We start from the raw sequence: 17257 nt of genomic DNA, 5'->3' as shown, positions 1-17257 counted from the left end.
AGTTCATATCCTCCCTCTAATACCTGCACTGTTGTATCCTTTGCATCTTAAACAGGGCTGTTTGCTTTGGGCTAAAACTTGGGTATTGCTTGATCATGCGGACAAAAAAGCTCACACATATGCACACACTTGGGTAATGTGATGTGTGAGTGTGTAGAGTGTGTGTTTGTCTTGCAGCAGGTGGTCTATGTTCCTCAACAGGAAGAGTAAGACATGCAGGGGAAAAAGTAAATTAAAAGGGGGAAAAGTCAGAAGTTTTGGGTGTATCTATGTGTGTGTGCGCACGCGCACCAGCCTGCACAAGAATAAAAAATAGAACAGCGAGTGATGGAAATGGAGTGCAAAAGCAAGAGAGAGGAACTGAGACACAAAAAGGTAGAGGAGGGAAAAGGTTGCAAGAGAGACCACTTGATAAAGTTTCCACCTTGTGTGTGGATGGAATGACAATGACTCCATTATGGGAGGGGAGAGTGTGTCAAGGACATTACACAAGGGAGCTGGTACCAAACCTTCAGCAGGGAACAGGCAAAGAGAGAGAACAAGTGAGCAAGTATGACATTAATGACAGATTCCTGAGTTGATTTCTCTTTTTGTATGCATGACTTTTCAATTTTACACCACTGGGTTAGACATACCCTTAATTCACCTTTCTCCATCACACATTGCAGTTTAGTCAAAGCATTGATCAGACATTATAGCAGCATGGTGGAATTAGATCGACTCCCCATCACACATGAAAATGGAGCACCATCAGTGCTGTATGAATTAAATAAAAGGTGGCATAAGAGATGGTGGTGTAAGTGTGAAGAGAGAGTGCGAGAGAAAGAAAGACAGATCTGAATACATATGTCAAGGAAGGCTAATTAACACAGCAGATCAGCAAAGCCTGGCCAACTGCTCGAGAGGGATAACCTGACGCCAGCAGGAGAGAGCTCTCCAAAAATTCAGTGTATGTACGGTTTGTGCAAACACAAACCTTGCCTGTATTAACATTCCGCCCTCGGTGCTAAATGACCCAGCACATAATTGCAAACTCTGAAATCCAGATGGCGAAGAGATGAAGCATTTCTAATTTCTCTTCTGCAGTTGACAGGTGGTACATAGAAAGATTGTACAGTAGCTCAGCTGATTTGAAAAAAACCCCTACAATTTGATTAATATATAGCGAGTCAGCTGTAACATCTGAATACTATGTGCTGCGACTGAGAGTGCTAGCAAGTGAAAAACCTAATGCTAAAGCTAAGTTCAAATAGTTGGCTGTAGTTAGCTAAAAGTAATAAACGGTTGAGATAGATAGATACAAATAATGTATACATGGTTGAAATATATAGTTAAATTGATGGATTAACTGTTGAAATAGTTAGCTAAAAGTAATGGATAAATTGTTGAAATGAATAACTAAATTAATGGATTAACAGTTGAAATAGTTAGCTAAAAGTATTGGATAAATGGTGGAAGTGTCCAGCTTCTGCCACTAACACAATTACTAGTACTACATAATTGTAACAATATTCACTTAATAATAAATGAATGAATCGTGTTAAACAACGTATAGTTTAAAATCATTTCAAAATTCAATGAACACATTTGGAACAGGACGTAGCCAGCCATATCACTATATTCTTGACTTCAGCAAAAGCATACTTGATGGACAAGAGCAGCACATTGCAACAGCAAGTCCACATCAGTGGAATGATTCTGGGCTTTGAAGCATTTATAGTCACACCACACAATTGTGTTCCCACTCAGAAAAATGCACAGGGACGCTAACCGGCCATCAATCTATCACTGGTTAGTAATAAAACAGAAATGTGTGCATCTGGAGGAATGGGAAACATGCAGTGCTGACAGTTAAGCACTTGTAAAGGCAATAAAACACAGCTCTGAGGTGTGGCAACTGAACATCTGCACATCTGAAATAGATCTAAAATAGAGGGCCAATAAAAGTGGATATAAAGGTGGTGAGGGAAGTATGTATTTATGATGGGGTGTGAGTCCAAGATGAAAAAAGGGTGTGAGGGAGAAAGATGTCTAAGCATGTAGCAGTTTATTTGGGAGTTGTCATTTTAGCATGACATCTGGGTCCTCTCTGGCACTGTCTCTTGCATTCCCTCCACTATTTTGTGTGTGTGTGTGTGTTTGTTTGTCTTTATGTTGTACTCTTGTTGTCTTTTCACACTTCAAACTTATAAGAACCCAGTTTTCAGTCTTCACCCACGAATCACCTGCTCCACCCACTCATTTGTCTGTGTTGTGGTCTTGGTTAAATATTGAAAACGTTAACAACGACTTGACGCATGAGACAGGACGTGTTTACTGTATTGACATTTAACTGAAACCGCAATCGTTCCCTAACTTTTACTAAAGTGCTTTTGTTGCCTAAACCTAATCACACGGGACTCAGGATACAAACCCCTGTCTCTGGTGTTAAAATTCTGCACTTTGTACGCTCACGCTCCAACCTCCTCCCTAGGATTTGCTTGAGGTATACATCTGTAGCACTTCCTTCGATTGAAAACACGGCGCCTGTGATCATAATTCAGGTGACAATTCCATTCCCCATCAAAATGTAACTCAGCAGTATATATACTCAATTTCTAGGAGACAAGGTTGCTGTAGGAGCTACACTACAGATGGGATGTGAACGGCGGTCTCCTGTGTTAAAGCCACCAACTTTTGGGGTTTTACTGCATTATAATGTCATCACAGTACTTCCACTCTTGCTCCTGAGAAAAGACAATCATCATCTGCACAATCACAAGAGGTCCAAGTCATGGAAAATGTAAACATGGTTGCTTTCAGCATTTGAACAAACAACCCATGCTTGTGATTATCTGTTGAGGACACTCTGGTTCTGCACCACTCATCTGAATCTATCCTTCTAATATCTCCTGCATCATTTCCTCCCGTGCCTTCCCTATCTTCACCCCTTCATCCACTTCTGATTGCGAACAATAATCACCATGTGTGATCCCATCTGTTGTTGGGCAAACATCAGTTGAGTGATATCTGCCAAATTCGTTTGGCGAGACATCACCTTCAGCTGAGAGGATGAGCTAGAAGCTGTGAGTTTGCTGAGGCTGTCACAGCAGATGCTTTCAGGCAGTCCAGCCTGCACTCATCATCCTCCCCTCTCTGTCCTCACATTCCCATTCCCGCACATCTGCTCTGTCTGGTCTTCTTCCAGCCTCCTCCTTCTATCCTGCCCTTTATCCTCCCCTCCCTTCTGTCCCACCCTCGCCTTACTAAACCCATTAGCTGTGGTACACACACACACACACACACACACACACACACACACACACACACACACACACTACTCTGTTATGTAAAGGCTGTGGATTAAACACTGTATAGAGACTGTAGAGGGAGAGCTGTGGCAATAATGTAGCCTCCCTAGAGCAACTATCCTGTGTGTCTAATAGGGTTATAAATAGTCACGATATTACTCCCCTGTTCATACATAAGTAACTTCTGCCATGCAGTCAGCTGAAAACTATCAGCAAGACTTCTGATAGGATATGATTTTCAAAAACAATGATTCATGGAAGTCAGTGAGATGTTTTGCAATTTTCTGAAGGCATGAGCATAGAAGTCATTATCCAGACAAATGTCATGTGCCTATGTTCACACAGACACTGCCAATGGTTTTGCATGTTTTAGCTTGCTGAATTAACAACCTCTTCTGCCCTCACTATGTGTGTAACAGCTATGCAGTGAGCTAAACACACTTCCAATAAAGGTTGAAGAAAGCAGTGGGCCTTTAAAGTTGAAGCACTTGTGAAAATGTAAAAACAATTTTGGACAACAAATTCAAAGATAGTGATTACAAATCAGGAAGCATTTAAATAACAGTTAAGCTAGCTCAACAGTAATGAACAGTTAGTTGGAATGTTATATTAGCAAAACATTAACCTCAGACAGCTAGTATGATGGCTAGCTGAAGTGATCGCAGAAAATTAACAAATATACATCAACAATCACAAAACAGGTATAATAAAACGAGTGGCTACAGATAATGCTTCAACAAGGGTATTAGAGGAGCAGATAAAAGATGCTTGTCAATATTTGCTTGGTTACAGATCTGACAAAATGGTGGATGTTACGCTGTCAGTTAATGTGCTGTGGAACTCTGCCATTAGCAGTTGCTACTAGCAACAGAATGTTCAGCAGAAACCAACAGCTGGTGGAAGAATATGGTCATTGTAGCCATAGCAACAAGTGACAATTAAGGGTTAATGGTAAATTGTAAAACAGAAAGAATGTGTTATTTATTCATTCAAAAGTTAGTGATTTCAAACAGCCTACATACTATTAACTGTTTTCAACTTTACATAGGTAATCCATCATAATGAACAATTTGTCACTAAATTAATGAAAAATACCAACAAAAGTCACAAACTTTGACATAAGCTAATATTAGACCTGTCCCAGTCCATCTAAGTCTACTTGAGAATGCCTCAAAGTCTGTGCATATGAGATCTCAGATCAGCCATTATGATTCTGGCAGTATGCTCTGAATTAAGCAGAGTGTCGAGCTGTTTAGTAGTTGTTAATGAATGTTGTAATTCAGCATGGGAATAAATGCTGATGAGATTCTACCCTGTGCGTTTTATCACTTTTAGCCCACTGTACAGGTGTGCACAGTAAGCGCCCAACCTACAGATCTTCAGACCAAGAACCTCATTGTTGTAATACATCGTTTTTTTATTATTTTTTTATGTCCTTAATGCTCTTTCGGCAGTCATTAAAATGAATAATAAGCAAATAGAGGATGTAGCTCTACTTTGTGTTGGTGTGGTTTGCATATGTGTCACACTTATAGTATACCTGCCCCTAGATACTGTTAATCTGAACAAATGGACTTATTACTGCTGCTAAGTGTGTTAAAGAGCAAACCATCTGTCTCAGTCATACTACTACCACCAATGTTTAAGACATAAAATTGCATCTGTGCAGTTTTAAAACATTGACAGAATTTCTGTTCTTCTCTTTTGTTTGCATCAGAAACCCTGACAAGGGCCTTCAGTTCCTGATCTCTCGAGGCTTCATCCCAGACACACCCATCGGCGTTGCCCACTTCCTGCTACAGAGAAAGGGCCTGAGCAGACAGATGATAGGAGAGTTCCTCGGCAACAGCAAGAAGCCCTTCAACAGAGATGTCCTAGAGTGAGTAGCACACATTATCTGAAACCGCTTTAGGATAATTTACTGCTCCTCAAAGGCTCCTTGTAATCCCTCAATTTTCTGGGAGATCAGGGGTCAGGGTCAACCACAGGACTGGATTCGATAGGGGATTTAGCAGAAGGAAAAGCCTCAGCTTTATTAGTCACAATATTGTGGTTGTGAGTTATGTTGAAACCTGAGCCAACCGTGCACAGGTTTATACACTTTTCATCTCTATCTTGGGGTCAGATGATTGCCTGAATTTAAATGTGAAACCTAAACTGTAACTTCAGTATCTGCTTATGTCAAAGCTATTATTTTTGCAGACATTGACATTTCATTATATTTTTCATCAGTGTAAACAAACTGAAAACAAGCTGAAATTGAAGTGTCATGATCCAACAAATAAGCCCTCATCTAACTATTCAAACTGTAAATCAAGGTTGACTTGCAAGACAGAATTATAGAAGTTGCATTACAAACTGATAAGACAAAAATAAAATAAAAACCTTTCCTGCCCTTTTTTGTTTTTCAGCTTCTTTTATCACAATAATATCAAAACCGCAGTTGCTGTTGTATTGGCATTATTCTATCAGACAAGAAGTAAGAAACAAAGAGCAATCTAGCTGTCATCTGATAATGTAAATATTATTTTTGAGATTTCATGACTCATCGCAGCAGAATAGAAGAGAATTTAGCTCCTGCGCTTGGTATTTTTACCTGTGGTTTTGGCGAGTGCAATCTGAATTAGATCAACATCACCAGTGTCAGATCAAATGAGGGCATAGATGCACAGATGTGTCTCAAGCATGTGAAGAGGTTGTATCTGACATTTGTGGATTTGTGCTAACGTGCGTGTATTTTTACTCAACCCTTTCCAAAGTTGCTAACAAGTCATGTTTTTATAAACTCAGAAGGTGATGCCAAAACATGAATGAGGGCAGCTAGTTAAAGGCCCAGTCCTCAAGTGGTGTGCAGTGCTCTTTAAATCCTTAGTGTTGGTTGATTGACAACATCTCAACTGATTCCACAAGGTCTGCTTTTCAACTGAAATTCATGTAGATATTTTAGAATTCAGACCAGGGTGCTATACCTGAATTTGTGTGTTTAAAGGGGTACTCCAATGATTTCGTATTTCTATAAAGTTGGGAGACTCACAAGAGAGATTAAAAAAAGATCAAAGGTCAAAATCTAAACAGCAGATGCCCAGATATCCTGACTTTTAGTCCATAGTATGGGGCAAGCTCCAAATCCTACACTTCCCATGATGCACCTCAGTAGTGTCCTTGGTGTGACCAGGGGGCTCAAACTACCAGCCTGAGGGCCAGATCTGGGCTATTAAATATCCTCAAATATATAAGATATCCTATTCCTAGTATGGGGCAAACTTAAAAATGCTGGATCCTACAACCCCCATAATGCAACCAATACCATCTTTTCCTTAAACTGTCAAGCCCATAACCCTGATAACAAGTATAGTTTCTCAGACTTAAAGAAAGCTCCTTCAGAGACAAAAAAGACGTTATACAACTGAGTAGTACTCCTCATAAATCAAATAAACTGACTTTTCATATGTAAAATTGGTGGAGTTCCGCCTTAATACCTTCTTTTATTTTATGTCAAGCCATCATGCAGAACTTTAAGGTGTTGTTTAAGGTCTCTGTCTGTGTACAAGACAAATACAAGAACTTACAATAAATAACATATGACTCAATTAGAAGCTGCATACATTTGCATGTTGTGAGAACAAGCTTGGCACCCAAAAGCAGGACACACGGACAGAGCAGATCAAGTTCAAGAACACAGACACATACACACACACACTTACACAAACAAGACGGACAGGGGACCGCCACGAAACACAGGGGAAGATGACTGACAGCTACAGGTTTGAGTTGAGACACATGAAAAGTGGGGTGGATCTTCATAGATCGAGGTAACCGGAGTCTAACAGCGGAGGGGTTAATGACATGCTCGATGATGAAGGGTCCAATGTAGCGGGGAGATAATTTCTTGGACTCAGTGCGTAATGGAATATTTCTGGAAGATAACCAAACCCTCTGACCTGGCTCATATGCGGGTGCCGGGGTCCTTCGTCGGTCAGCAATCCATCGATTCCGTTCCCCCGACCGACACAGTGCAGCTCGGGTCTCTCTCCAAATCTTGTGGCAGCAGCGAAGATGATGTTGAATGGATGGAACCGCCAACTCCCTCTCCTGGGACGGGAACAGGGGGGGCTGATAACCTAGAGATGCCTCAAAGGAGAGAGACCAGAGGCAGAGCTGGTTAGTGAGTTGTGAGCGTATTCTATCCAGGCGAGATGGGAGCTCCAGGTCGACGGGTTAGTGGCAACCATGCAGCGCAAGGCGGCCTCAAGGTCTTGGTTGGCCCTCTCGGTCTGACCATTGGATTGAGGATGGAACCCCGAGGAGAGACTGGCGGTAGCCCCCAGCGCCTGGCAGAAAGCCTTCCACACTTACGAGATACGAATTGAACCATGTCCAGAGGTATGCCATGGAGACGGAAGACATAAAGTTCCAGGAGGTCGGCCGTCTCCCGAGCTGAAGGAAGTTTAGCGAGAGCTATGAAGTGAGCTGCCTTAGAAAAACGGTCCACAATGGTGAGGATGGTGGTATTGCCATGGGAATGAGGAAGACCGGTGACGAAATCTAGGGCGATGTGTGACCATGGACGACCGGGAATGGGAAGAGGACGGAGCAATCCTGCTGGTGGTTTATGGGAAGCCTTTCCTCAGGCACAGATGCAACAAGCTGCGACAAAGGCCCGGGTGTCCGCCTCCATAGTAGTCCACCAGAAATATCTCCTTAACAGGGAGAGAGTGCGAGTGGTTCCAGGATGGCTGGCGAAGCGTGAGTTGTGGCCCCACTGAAGTACCTGGGAACGGGCTGAGTCCGGGACGAATAGGCGATTAGGAGGCCCGTTCCCGGGATCAGGTTGATCGCGCTGAGCTGCTCTAACGATGGACTCTATCTCCCAAGTGACGGCGGCCACCACGCAGGTTGACGGGAGAATGGTTTCGGGTACAGAGGAGCTATCAAGGGTGTAATGTTGCCGGGAGAGGGCGTCCGGCTTGGTGTTTTTTGATCCTGGAGTAAGGGTAAACTTGAAGCGGCCAAAAAACAGGGCCCAACGTGCTTGGCGGGAATTTAACCTTTTAGCGGTCTGAATGTACTCCAGATTCTTATGATCTGTCCATACAACGAATGGCTGCTGCGCCCCCTCTAACCAGTGTCGCCACTCCTCCAGGGCTAGCTTGGCGAGGAGCTCTCTGTTCCCGACGTCATAATTCCGTTCGGCTGGAGAAAGTCGTCGAGAAAAGAAAGTGCATGGATGCAGTTTCTGGTCAGAGGGGGAGCGTTGCGAGAGAATCGCTCCGACGCCTATGTCCGAGGCGTCCACCTCTACCGTGAACTGTCGGGAGGGATCAGGTTGGATGAGGATAGGGGCTGATGTGAAGAGGACCTTTAATTGGTTCCAGGCGACATCTGCCTCCGGGGTCCATGCGAACGGGATCTTTGAAGAGGTCAGTCTGGTCAATGGCGCTGCCATCTGGCTATAGTCCCGGATGAAACGCCGGTAGAAGTTGGCAAATCCCAAGAACCGCTGTAACTCTTTGCGGGTGGTGGGTACAGGCCACTCTGCCACTGCTTGGGTCTTGGCTGGGTCGGTCCTCATCTGCCCGCTCTCTAGAATGTACCCAAGGAAACCTACTGACTGCACATGAAATTCACATTTCTCCGCCTTGACGAATAGCCTATTCTCCAGAAGTCGTTGACTTGTCGGTCTTGGCTGGACTGATCCGGTGAGAATATGAGTATGTCATCCAGGTAGACGAAGATGAAGTAATTTAGGAATTCCCGCAGCACATCGTTCACCAGAGCCTGGAAGACCGCCGGGGCGTTAGTGAGCCCGAACGGCATCACTAAATACTCGAAGTGACCCAGAGGGGTGTTGAACGCTGTCTTCCACTCATCCCCCTCCCTGATGCGCACCAGGTGATAAGCATTCCGGAGGTCCAGTTTGGAGAACACCTTGGCCCCCTGAAGAGGCTCGAACGCAGAGTTGATTAATGGCAGCGGGTACTTATTTTTGATGGTTATTTGGTTTAGCCCTCGGTAATCGATGCAGGGGCGTAGCGTCCCGTCCTTCTTTGTCACGAAGAAGAACCCTGCCCCTGCTGGCGAGGAGGATGCCCGAATAAGACCCGCACAAAGTGAATCCCCAATGTATTTCTCCATGGCCTCCCTCTCTGGTCGTTACAGATTATACAGACGGGTTGCTGGCAGGGAGCCCCGGGAAGAAGGTCGATGGCGCAGTCATATGGACGATGCGGTGGTAAAGACAAAGCTAGATCCTTGCTAAAGACTTCGCCAAGGTTGTGGTACTCGGGAGGAACTTGAGACAGGTCCGGAGGATCCACTCCACAGGGCGCTGGCTGAACATCAAAGAGCACTGCAGCATGAAGCCCTGACATTTCGTGACGTCACCGGAGAAAGGAACGGGATCGGAGGCGTGGGATTCCCGGATGGGAGGCGTCACCGGAGACTCCGCTGGTGACGCGTGCAACGCTGACGGAGTCGAGGCTGTAGCGGAGAGTTGGATGGTGAGTCTGGACACCTGCTGCGTCAACTGCGTGAGCTGGGTCAACATGGCCTGATTGCTGTCGGCAAGGGTACGGATTATCTGCTTGTGCTGTCCCAGAAGAATCCCTTGGCTTGTTATCGCCTGGTGGAATGGAACTTCCTCCGGGAGAGCGCCTGCTGGGTCCATGTTGGCCAGATCGTTCTGTTGTGAGAACAAGCTTGGCACCCAAAAGCAGGACACACGGACAGAGCAGACTGGGACCAGAGTCCGATGGTCGTGAAACAAGTAGTGGCTGCTGGCACTGAATGGAAATCTCGGAGAACCAAAGACAGACGGAAGCGGTGATCACTGGCAGAGCAGAGATCTAGGACGGAGACAAACAAGGTTACCATCAGGTAAGAACAGGTAAGCTTCAAAAGGTTTGCTTACGTGAGCCGTTACGTGTAGCGCGTACTGGGTACGAAGACGATCTGGCGCTGGTAGTGTGGATGAGCCCGGCAGATAAACGGTGCTGGTTGATGATGATGATGATGATGATGATCAGGTGTGCCGATAATCAATTGCAGCCGGGAGATCTGGAAGCCAGCCCAGAACACAGACACATACACACACACACACTTACACAAACAAGACGAACAGGGGAACGCCAGGAAACACAGGGGAAGGCAGATACAGAAGAGCACAAAAGGATCAGGGGGCATAGTGGCTAACTATGACATTGCATGTCAATACTGAAAGACGAATTTTCTGGAAATACCTTAAAATTTTAAATAAAAACAGAGTTTTGTCAAGATGTTGCACTAAATAACAGATTTTGTAGCTTGTGTTAACGTATCCAAAAGCTGTTTTCAAAACAAGCATTGATCACTGTTGGGGTTTTTTTTCACCTTTTCTGTACACTCTGTTCTTTACAGCAGAATAATACTAAAAAGGACAGAAAAAACAGATGAACCCAATGGGTTTAGAGAACAAGGACATATGCCTCCTTCTTGTATTACTCATCAAATAAATGTGAAGACACTAACACATGCACACATGACTCACTTCACCCTTTAAGTTTCATTCCAGGTCATTAACCTGATTGGAATTATTTGCTCTAAAACTGCAGAGATAATTTTTCCTTTCTCTTTTCTACTTTTATTTCCATCTTTCAACATCTTCCTTACTTTATCTCTGTAATTGCCTTTTTTATTCTGTTACATTCTCCCATTTACCAATCAACTGCAGGAGGTACCGCAGATCTTTCTTTTATCCTCCTTTTTGTACAAATTATCAAACCAACAACACACTTTTAGTCTTTGCAAGGTCAGACATACACGACACAGCACTCTACCAAGTTGTTCACCCCAGGTTGCCCTCATCTAATTTCCATATTTTCGCTATCATGGTTCCAAATACATTGTATTAAAAGGATTATGTTTTTAAAGCTTCAAACTCCAAGTCACAGTGCAGATATAGTTGGTGCAGGTCACACTGGGTTATATAGATGTATATTTTCCCCGTTTTCCTACAGAGCAGTCATACAGTCGCACTCTGAGTGGAAGTGATGTTGAAGAGGAACATGATAGGAGAGTGCAAAGTGTGTGTGAGGGCACTTTCGATAAAGTGTAGTCACAGGAGAGCGGGTGAGGGATTGCAGTCTAATGTGAAAATCACTCATGGTGATTTACTGAGCCTGAATATGTGTGTGTGTGTGTGTGTGTGTGTGTGTGTGTGTGTGTGTGTGTGTGAGAGAGAGAGAGAGAGAGTGTGAGTGAGTGTGTGACTTCTGTTTGTGTGTGTTTAGGGAGGGTGTGAATGCATGTGTGTGTGTGTGTGTGTGTGTGTGTGTGTGTGTGTGTGAGAGAGAGAGAGAGAGTGTGAGTGAGTGTGTGACTTCTGTTTGTGTGTGTTTAGGGAGGGTGTGAATGCATGTGTGTCTGTGTGTGTTTTGTTTGTGTTGTCTCCTGTCTTCCTGAATTTTCCTTGTCTCCTTATAAAGCTAATGCTCTTCATTCTTTTCTCATTTCTTCAAACATAAACAACAATAGTTAAAACGCCTCAAGTCAATTAAGCCAAATTGTAGTTATAGATTTGGGTTCCAAGAAATACGGCACCCAGAGGACTCATTTACTTATAATGTAGTGTACTTGTTTAGCAGGAAAAATGAGATCTGTTTTCAGCCTGTCATCTACTCATTGGTTGCTCAAAATATGGTTCCATCTGGCCTGCTGTTTCTTTTTATTTGCATTATAAGTGTGTGTGTGTGTGTGTCTGTGTGTGTGTACCTGCCATCACAGCCTTGTAAACATACAATTTAAGCCTTGCTATGCAGACAGATGTGTCTATTTCCCTGCCAGGTACTGTACACAGATCAACAAAGTGTATGCATGATAACAGTATGTGTGTATACACGCATTTGTGTTCCCGTGTGTTATTGTGTTTGAGTGTGTATGGGAAAGAGATGGGAGGGGGAAGTAGAGGGCTGATGTACTTAGGCTAGAAAGCATCTCGTCTGATGTTACATAAACAAGGAGTGACAGCTGGAGAAGAAGGGAGCGAGGGGTGGTGGAGCGAGGAAGTGAGTCATGAAGAGGGCGATAAGAGTGGCTCGACAGTCAAGAGAGTTGATCAAGAGGAGGATCAAGTCAGAGTCACTGTGTACTATAAGTTTTACCTTCATAAGCATTGTGCAGAAAAATGGTAAATAAAAAAAATGGTAAATGCAATCAGTGGTAGAAAATACTACACAGTTAAACTAAGTAATTATCAAAGTGCCAGTCATGTTATAATAATTTACTGCCTTAGTTGTATTAATGCAATATTTAACACATTGCCTCACAACAAGAAGGTCCTGGGAAATGTGTGTAATCCACCAGTGACTGGGGCCTTGCTTGGGCCTTTCTGTGTGGAGTGTTTGTGTATTTCCTGTGGGTATTCTGGTTTCCTCCCACCAATAACAGGCAAGTTAGGTGAATTGGCAACTCTAAATTGCCTGTAAAGTGAGTGTGAATGGTTGTTGGTGATAGACTGGCGACCCGCCCAGGGTGTGCCTAGCCTCTCGTCCAATGTGAGCTGCTATACTGGGCTAGGCTCCAGCTCCCCATATAGTATAGATAATTGATATAATAGTAATAGACACAGAACAAGTAGAAGTGTTAGTACTAGTAGTAGTTGTAATAGTGACTAAAATGGTAGTAATAATAGTAGACATAGGACAAATACTAGTAGTAGCTGTAGTAGTAGTATAGCAGCAATTGTAGTACAATCAGTAGTAGTAGTAGTAGACATAGGACAAGTAATAGTAGTATTTTAGTTTTATTAGAGTAGGAGTGCTAGGTGTAGTTCTTGTAATATTAGTGGTGGTAGTGCTAGTGATACTAAATGAAATAATATACAGTTCATGGTACTCATGCTGAGAGCTGGTTTTGCGGTGATCTCATGTTGTAGCACCGTGGCGTCAGGCACTACTGTAGACTCAGCTATCGGACTCTTTTCTGCTAGAGCAGCATGTGTTACAGTCAAGTACTCACCTCATTAACTCGCTTTGTTCACAGTAATCCATCTTCATGTAGTGTGTGTGTACGTGCATGTACCCCAGTGTTTCCTATAGTACAACAAACAGAGATGATCTGAAGCAGGAGGCGATGTCTTGACACCACTACATATTGTATGTTTTAAGGATTTTGAGATCAACACCATGATCTTTCTTTCTTCCAACATGCTTGTCCATAACCATCAATAGGTCATCAAGTGGTGTGGATAGGTTTGGAGTAAACCACATGAAAGCCAATCCGAGTGTAAAAAAATGTAATTTCATAATTCGATTATTCACTTTGTACCTTGACGAAACATCTCACATCAAAGTGAGGACAACTTTAAAAACTCCCAACTTTCCAAAGTCACCTTTCACTTCAAAACCTCAGTTTACCTCCAAATTGCCCACGTTGTATTTATCCCCCCTGAACTCATTGGACAGAATATTTTGCTTTTGCTTTTAATTAAAGTCATTAAGCTGGGGTTGTCAGGTAATAGGAGGATTTTCTGCTCGGAGGGATTGTATGTGTGTATGTGTGTCTCTTGGCAGCTATGGCACATAGAAGATAGCCGGTCCCAGTCTTATCCCTAGTGTCCGTGCGTGGCTAATACCTCCAGTAAGCAGTGCTGTGAGCGGGTAGCAGATGAGTGGACTTCTACATCTTTTATCTTGGTTGTACATCCACAGATCCATCCATGCCATCAGTAAACGGGCAGCCACTTCCATCATGTTGATATATTGCGATACATTTTTCTATAGATTTTAATATATTGTCTTTTTTCCTATGTCTTCCTTTCCCCCGCTTTTGCTCTTTCCATATCTCATCCCTACCTCACTGTGCTCAACAGTTGTGTGGTGGATGAGATGGATTTCTCAGGCATGGAGCTGGATGAAGCACTGAGGAAGTTTCAGGCCCACATTCGTGTCCAGGGAGAAGCCCAGAAGGTGGAACGTCTTATCGAGGCCTTCAGGTAATTATAAAAGCAGTAGTTGCTGTGAGAGTCTGGGTTTATCTTGCAGAATTCTGGCTGGTATTACAAGGGGAGCACATTAGCTGGCATTTCTACAGAATTCCGAAAACTACATTTGGGTATGGGTTTTCTTGTACTCATTTAACCGTTTGCTAAACCCCTTCCCTGATTGTCCAATCATAGTTTAACTAACTAGGTACATCAAGGTTTGGATTTCATTACATTTTAAAGCGGTGTGCTGTGCATGATGTAGCAAGAGCGATATTCATGCATTTAAAGACTTAAGGCCCTTTCAGACATAACGCGACAACGGCGCCACTGCATTCTGAAACCCATTATATGAAATGGCTTGCGCCACGCCATGACAGCTTTTCGTTGCGTCAAGCGCTAAATTGAACTTTGGGGGCATAGTGGCGAGCGCAAAACGTGTTGTGTCTCAAAGGGCTTTTAGGATGGTGTTTCTTTTTTTTTTACTCTCTCCAAAACCAAAAATGCAAGAACAAAAGTGTAAGGAACAGATTAAACTGTTTTTGTCCGCTCTAACGTAAGCTGCAAATGTTAGTATGTTCAGTTAACTAGCTTACTAACTAAGCTATCCCACTTTACTTCCATGGCCAAGAAGCATTTCTACTACATTATTTTGTGGGGTGACTAGGTTATGTTAAAATAGCCCCATGACTAGCACATCAGTAGTATTTTCCAGCTCTGTGGCAATTAATGCTATATCAGAGTGTAAGCTAACGTTGGCGGCTCTGTTGGATTTGGGGAAGTTTACACTCTAACAAACCCAGCCAAACTCACCTGAGATGGTGTTCCATTTGCCAAACACGTCGTTTAGTCTCATTCTAAAAGCCTTTTCTCTTGTAACATTAAAAGTGAAGCATACTGTTTAAGAATATGAACAAAAAAGCATAAATATATCCTCTGTCTTGCTTGTCCAAGTATATAAGCTAAGCAGCTAAACAGGGTTAGGATAGAATGAAATAACTGATAATGATCTTATATTTTTCCTTATAATATTAGCTCTAAACTGAAATGTAAAAACACAGTGCTGTTGCCTTATTTCCATGTCTTGGATCATCAACTGGCGAGGATGCAACATTTTTGCCTGGGACATGCAGCATTACATTAACCTCAGTCTTTTTGCACGCTATGTCATGTAGCCATCAAGTGCATATTTAAGACCCCATTTACAGGGTTCTCATTTTAAAACAAGTCAGCTGTTAATATTAAAAATTCAGCCGGAAACAGCGTTTTCAACTAAATCAGGAAGCTAACGTTAGCGCAATTATCTAGCTAGCTACAGCTGATAAAATCTGCTAGCGACAGTTGTTATTTCTGCCGACAAAAAAAAAACTAAAATGCCAATCGCAGCTATAAATGAGAAGCCTGCTATTCCTACCTCTGTTTGAAATCAAGGACCCATTGTTTCAGAGTGATAAATCTGCCACTGTTATTGTAAACTACATACAGTATGTGCCGTGTGAGAAGTTTGACAGGAAAATGGTCAATTGCTAGTGAACAGACATGCAAGAACCAGAGATTTGACCCTGTACGACAAATGTCTTAATATTCAGAAACATTATTTTGCAGAGAGAATAGTTTGAAGCTTTGAAGTAGTTGGATTGAATATTTTATCATCTTGTAGGTTATGCAAACTATCCCTCATTTGTCCTACTGGTAATGTAACTCAGGGTGTGTTGGCATTTGCGTGGGCGTAAAGAGTTTAATGAAATACTGTCACTCAAGAATTACCTCTGGGCCAAACTTGTCTTGCAGTGCTTTAAGATGCAATTCACAGGTTTTTTGATCACGAAATTTGCCTACATCAACTTTTGAAGGTGTGCTGAAAGGTACAAATGTGAATTTGTGATTTTCTTTCATGAGCTGTGAGCTCAGGCTTCTGTTTTTTTTACCGTACAGTTATGCTGGACAAATACAAAGAGGGAACATGAAAACAAGCTAGTATGACTAAATTTAATCAGACAAAATCGACACATGCACACATAAACTCAGGACTGTCTACATAGACTGTCCATGTTTGTGAACATAAATACGCATGAATCTCATACACACATATATGATCTCAGCAGTCGAGTCACACTGCCTCACCTCATCTCTCTTTCGTCTTTCCTTTCTGCTCGGCTACAATAAAATGTTGACAATGCAGCCCCCGTCTGAATAGCCAGGCAGCATGTAATTTCTGGCCACAATTTGCAGTGCAGCTGTGGCACTGTTTGTTAATGCTAACTGTTTGCCGTAGCCCCTCTGGAGTAACAACCACCTGTCACAGTTGTCGCGGTGCCCAATGAGGAGAAAAACGGCAGCATTGTCATAGTCAATGGGCAGAGAGGTTGGCATTGGTAATGTTTGGACATAAGGCTGGCTCTGCGTGTTATCAGGAGTAAGAGAGGGAGATGATGGTGAGGAGACATGAACTGGGAAAAAGGAAGGAAGGAAGGAAAAGGAGAGAGTGAGGAAGGTTTATAAATAACCAGTGTTGCGTAACTGCCACTGCCTCTCTGTGCCTGCCTCCCCTGCTCCTGGGCTTTGATATGCCTCCAAACACACACACACACACACACACACACACACACACACACACACACACACACACACACACACACACAGAAAGAGAGAAATCTCCGAAGTAAGTGAAGGGGATTTGAAGCAGCAGTGAAAAAGAGTGAGGGGAAAAGTAAAAAGCAGCCAGCCTCAGTATCTACTGCGTCAGTGTGCTAATGAATGAGCAAATATTAGCCAGCTCCCAATGCTGCAGATTTATATTTCCATGTCTGCATTACAGTGTAGTATCCAGACATCCTTATTTACTCACCCTGCAGTAACATACAATAGCTGTATTTTCTATTATGGTTATTATAGATAAAGATTGTGCAACTTGTATAATCTTGCACCAAAATCCATCCTCACAGAGTACATAATGACTGTTGGATTACACCATGTTTAGCAATCTGTAACAAAAGCAAAATTGGTTTGG

General features: G+C 43.0%; 1 protein-coding gene across 4 annotated transcripts in view; it reads left to right on the top strand.

Annotated features, from left to right (window-relative positions):
• iqsec3a (IQ motif and Sec7 domain ArfGEF 3a) overlaps positions 1-17257 on the top strand; it is a 115802-nt gene that overhangs the window by 71501 nt on the left and 27044 nt on the right. For all 4 annotated transcript variants that reach the window (XM_044185845.1, XM_044185848.1, XM_044185846.1 and 1 more), the window contains 2 exons: positions 5008-5169; positions 14137-14259. In XM_044185845.1, the coding sequence (XP_044041780.1) occupies positions 5008-5169; positions 14137-14259 (285 nt within the window). The remainder of the gene's footprint in view (positions 1-5007; positions 5170-14136; positions 14260-17257) is intronic.

This window comes from Siniperca chuatsi, linkage group LG23 (assembly GCF_020085105.1).
Source record: "Siniperca chuatsi isolate FFG_IHB_CAS linkage group LG23, ASM2008510v1, whole genome shotgun sequence".
NCBI lineage: Eukaryota > Metazoa > Chordata > Actinopteri > Centrarchiformes > Sinipercidae > Siniperca > Siniperca chuatsi.
Note: the sequence above shows the minus strand (reverse complement) of the source record. Positions and strands in the feature narration are given on the sequence as shown.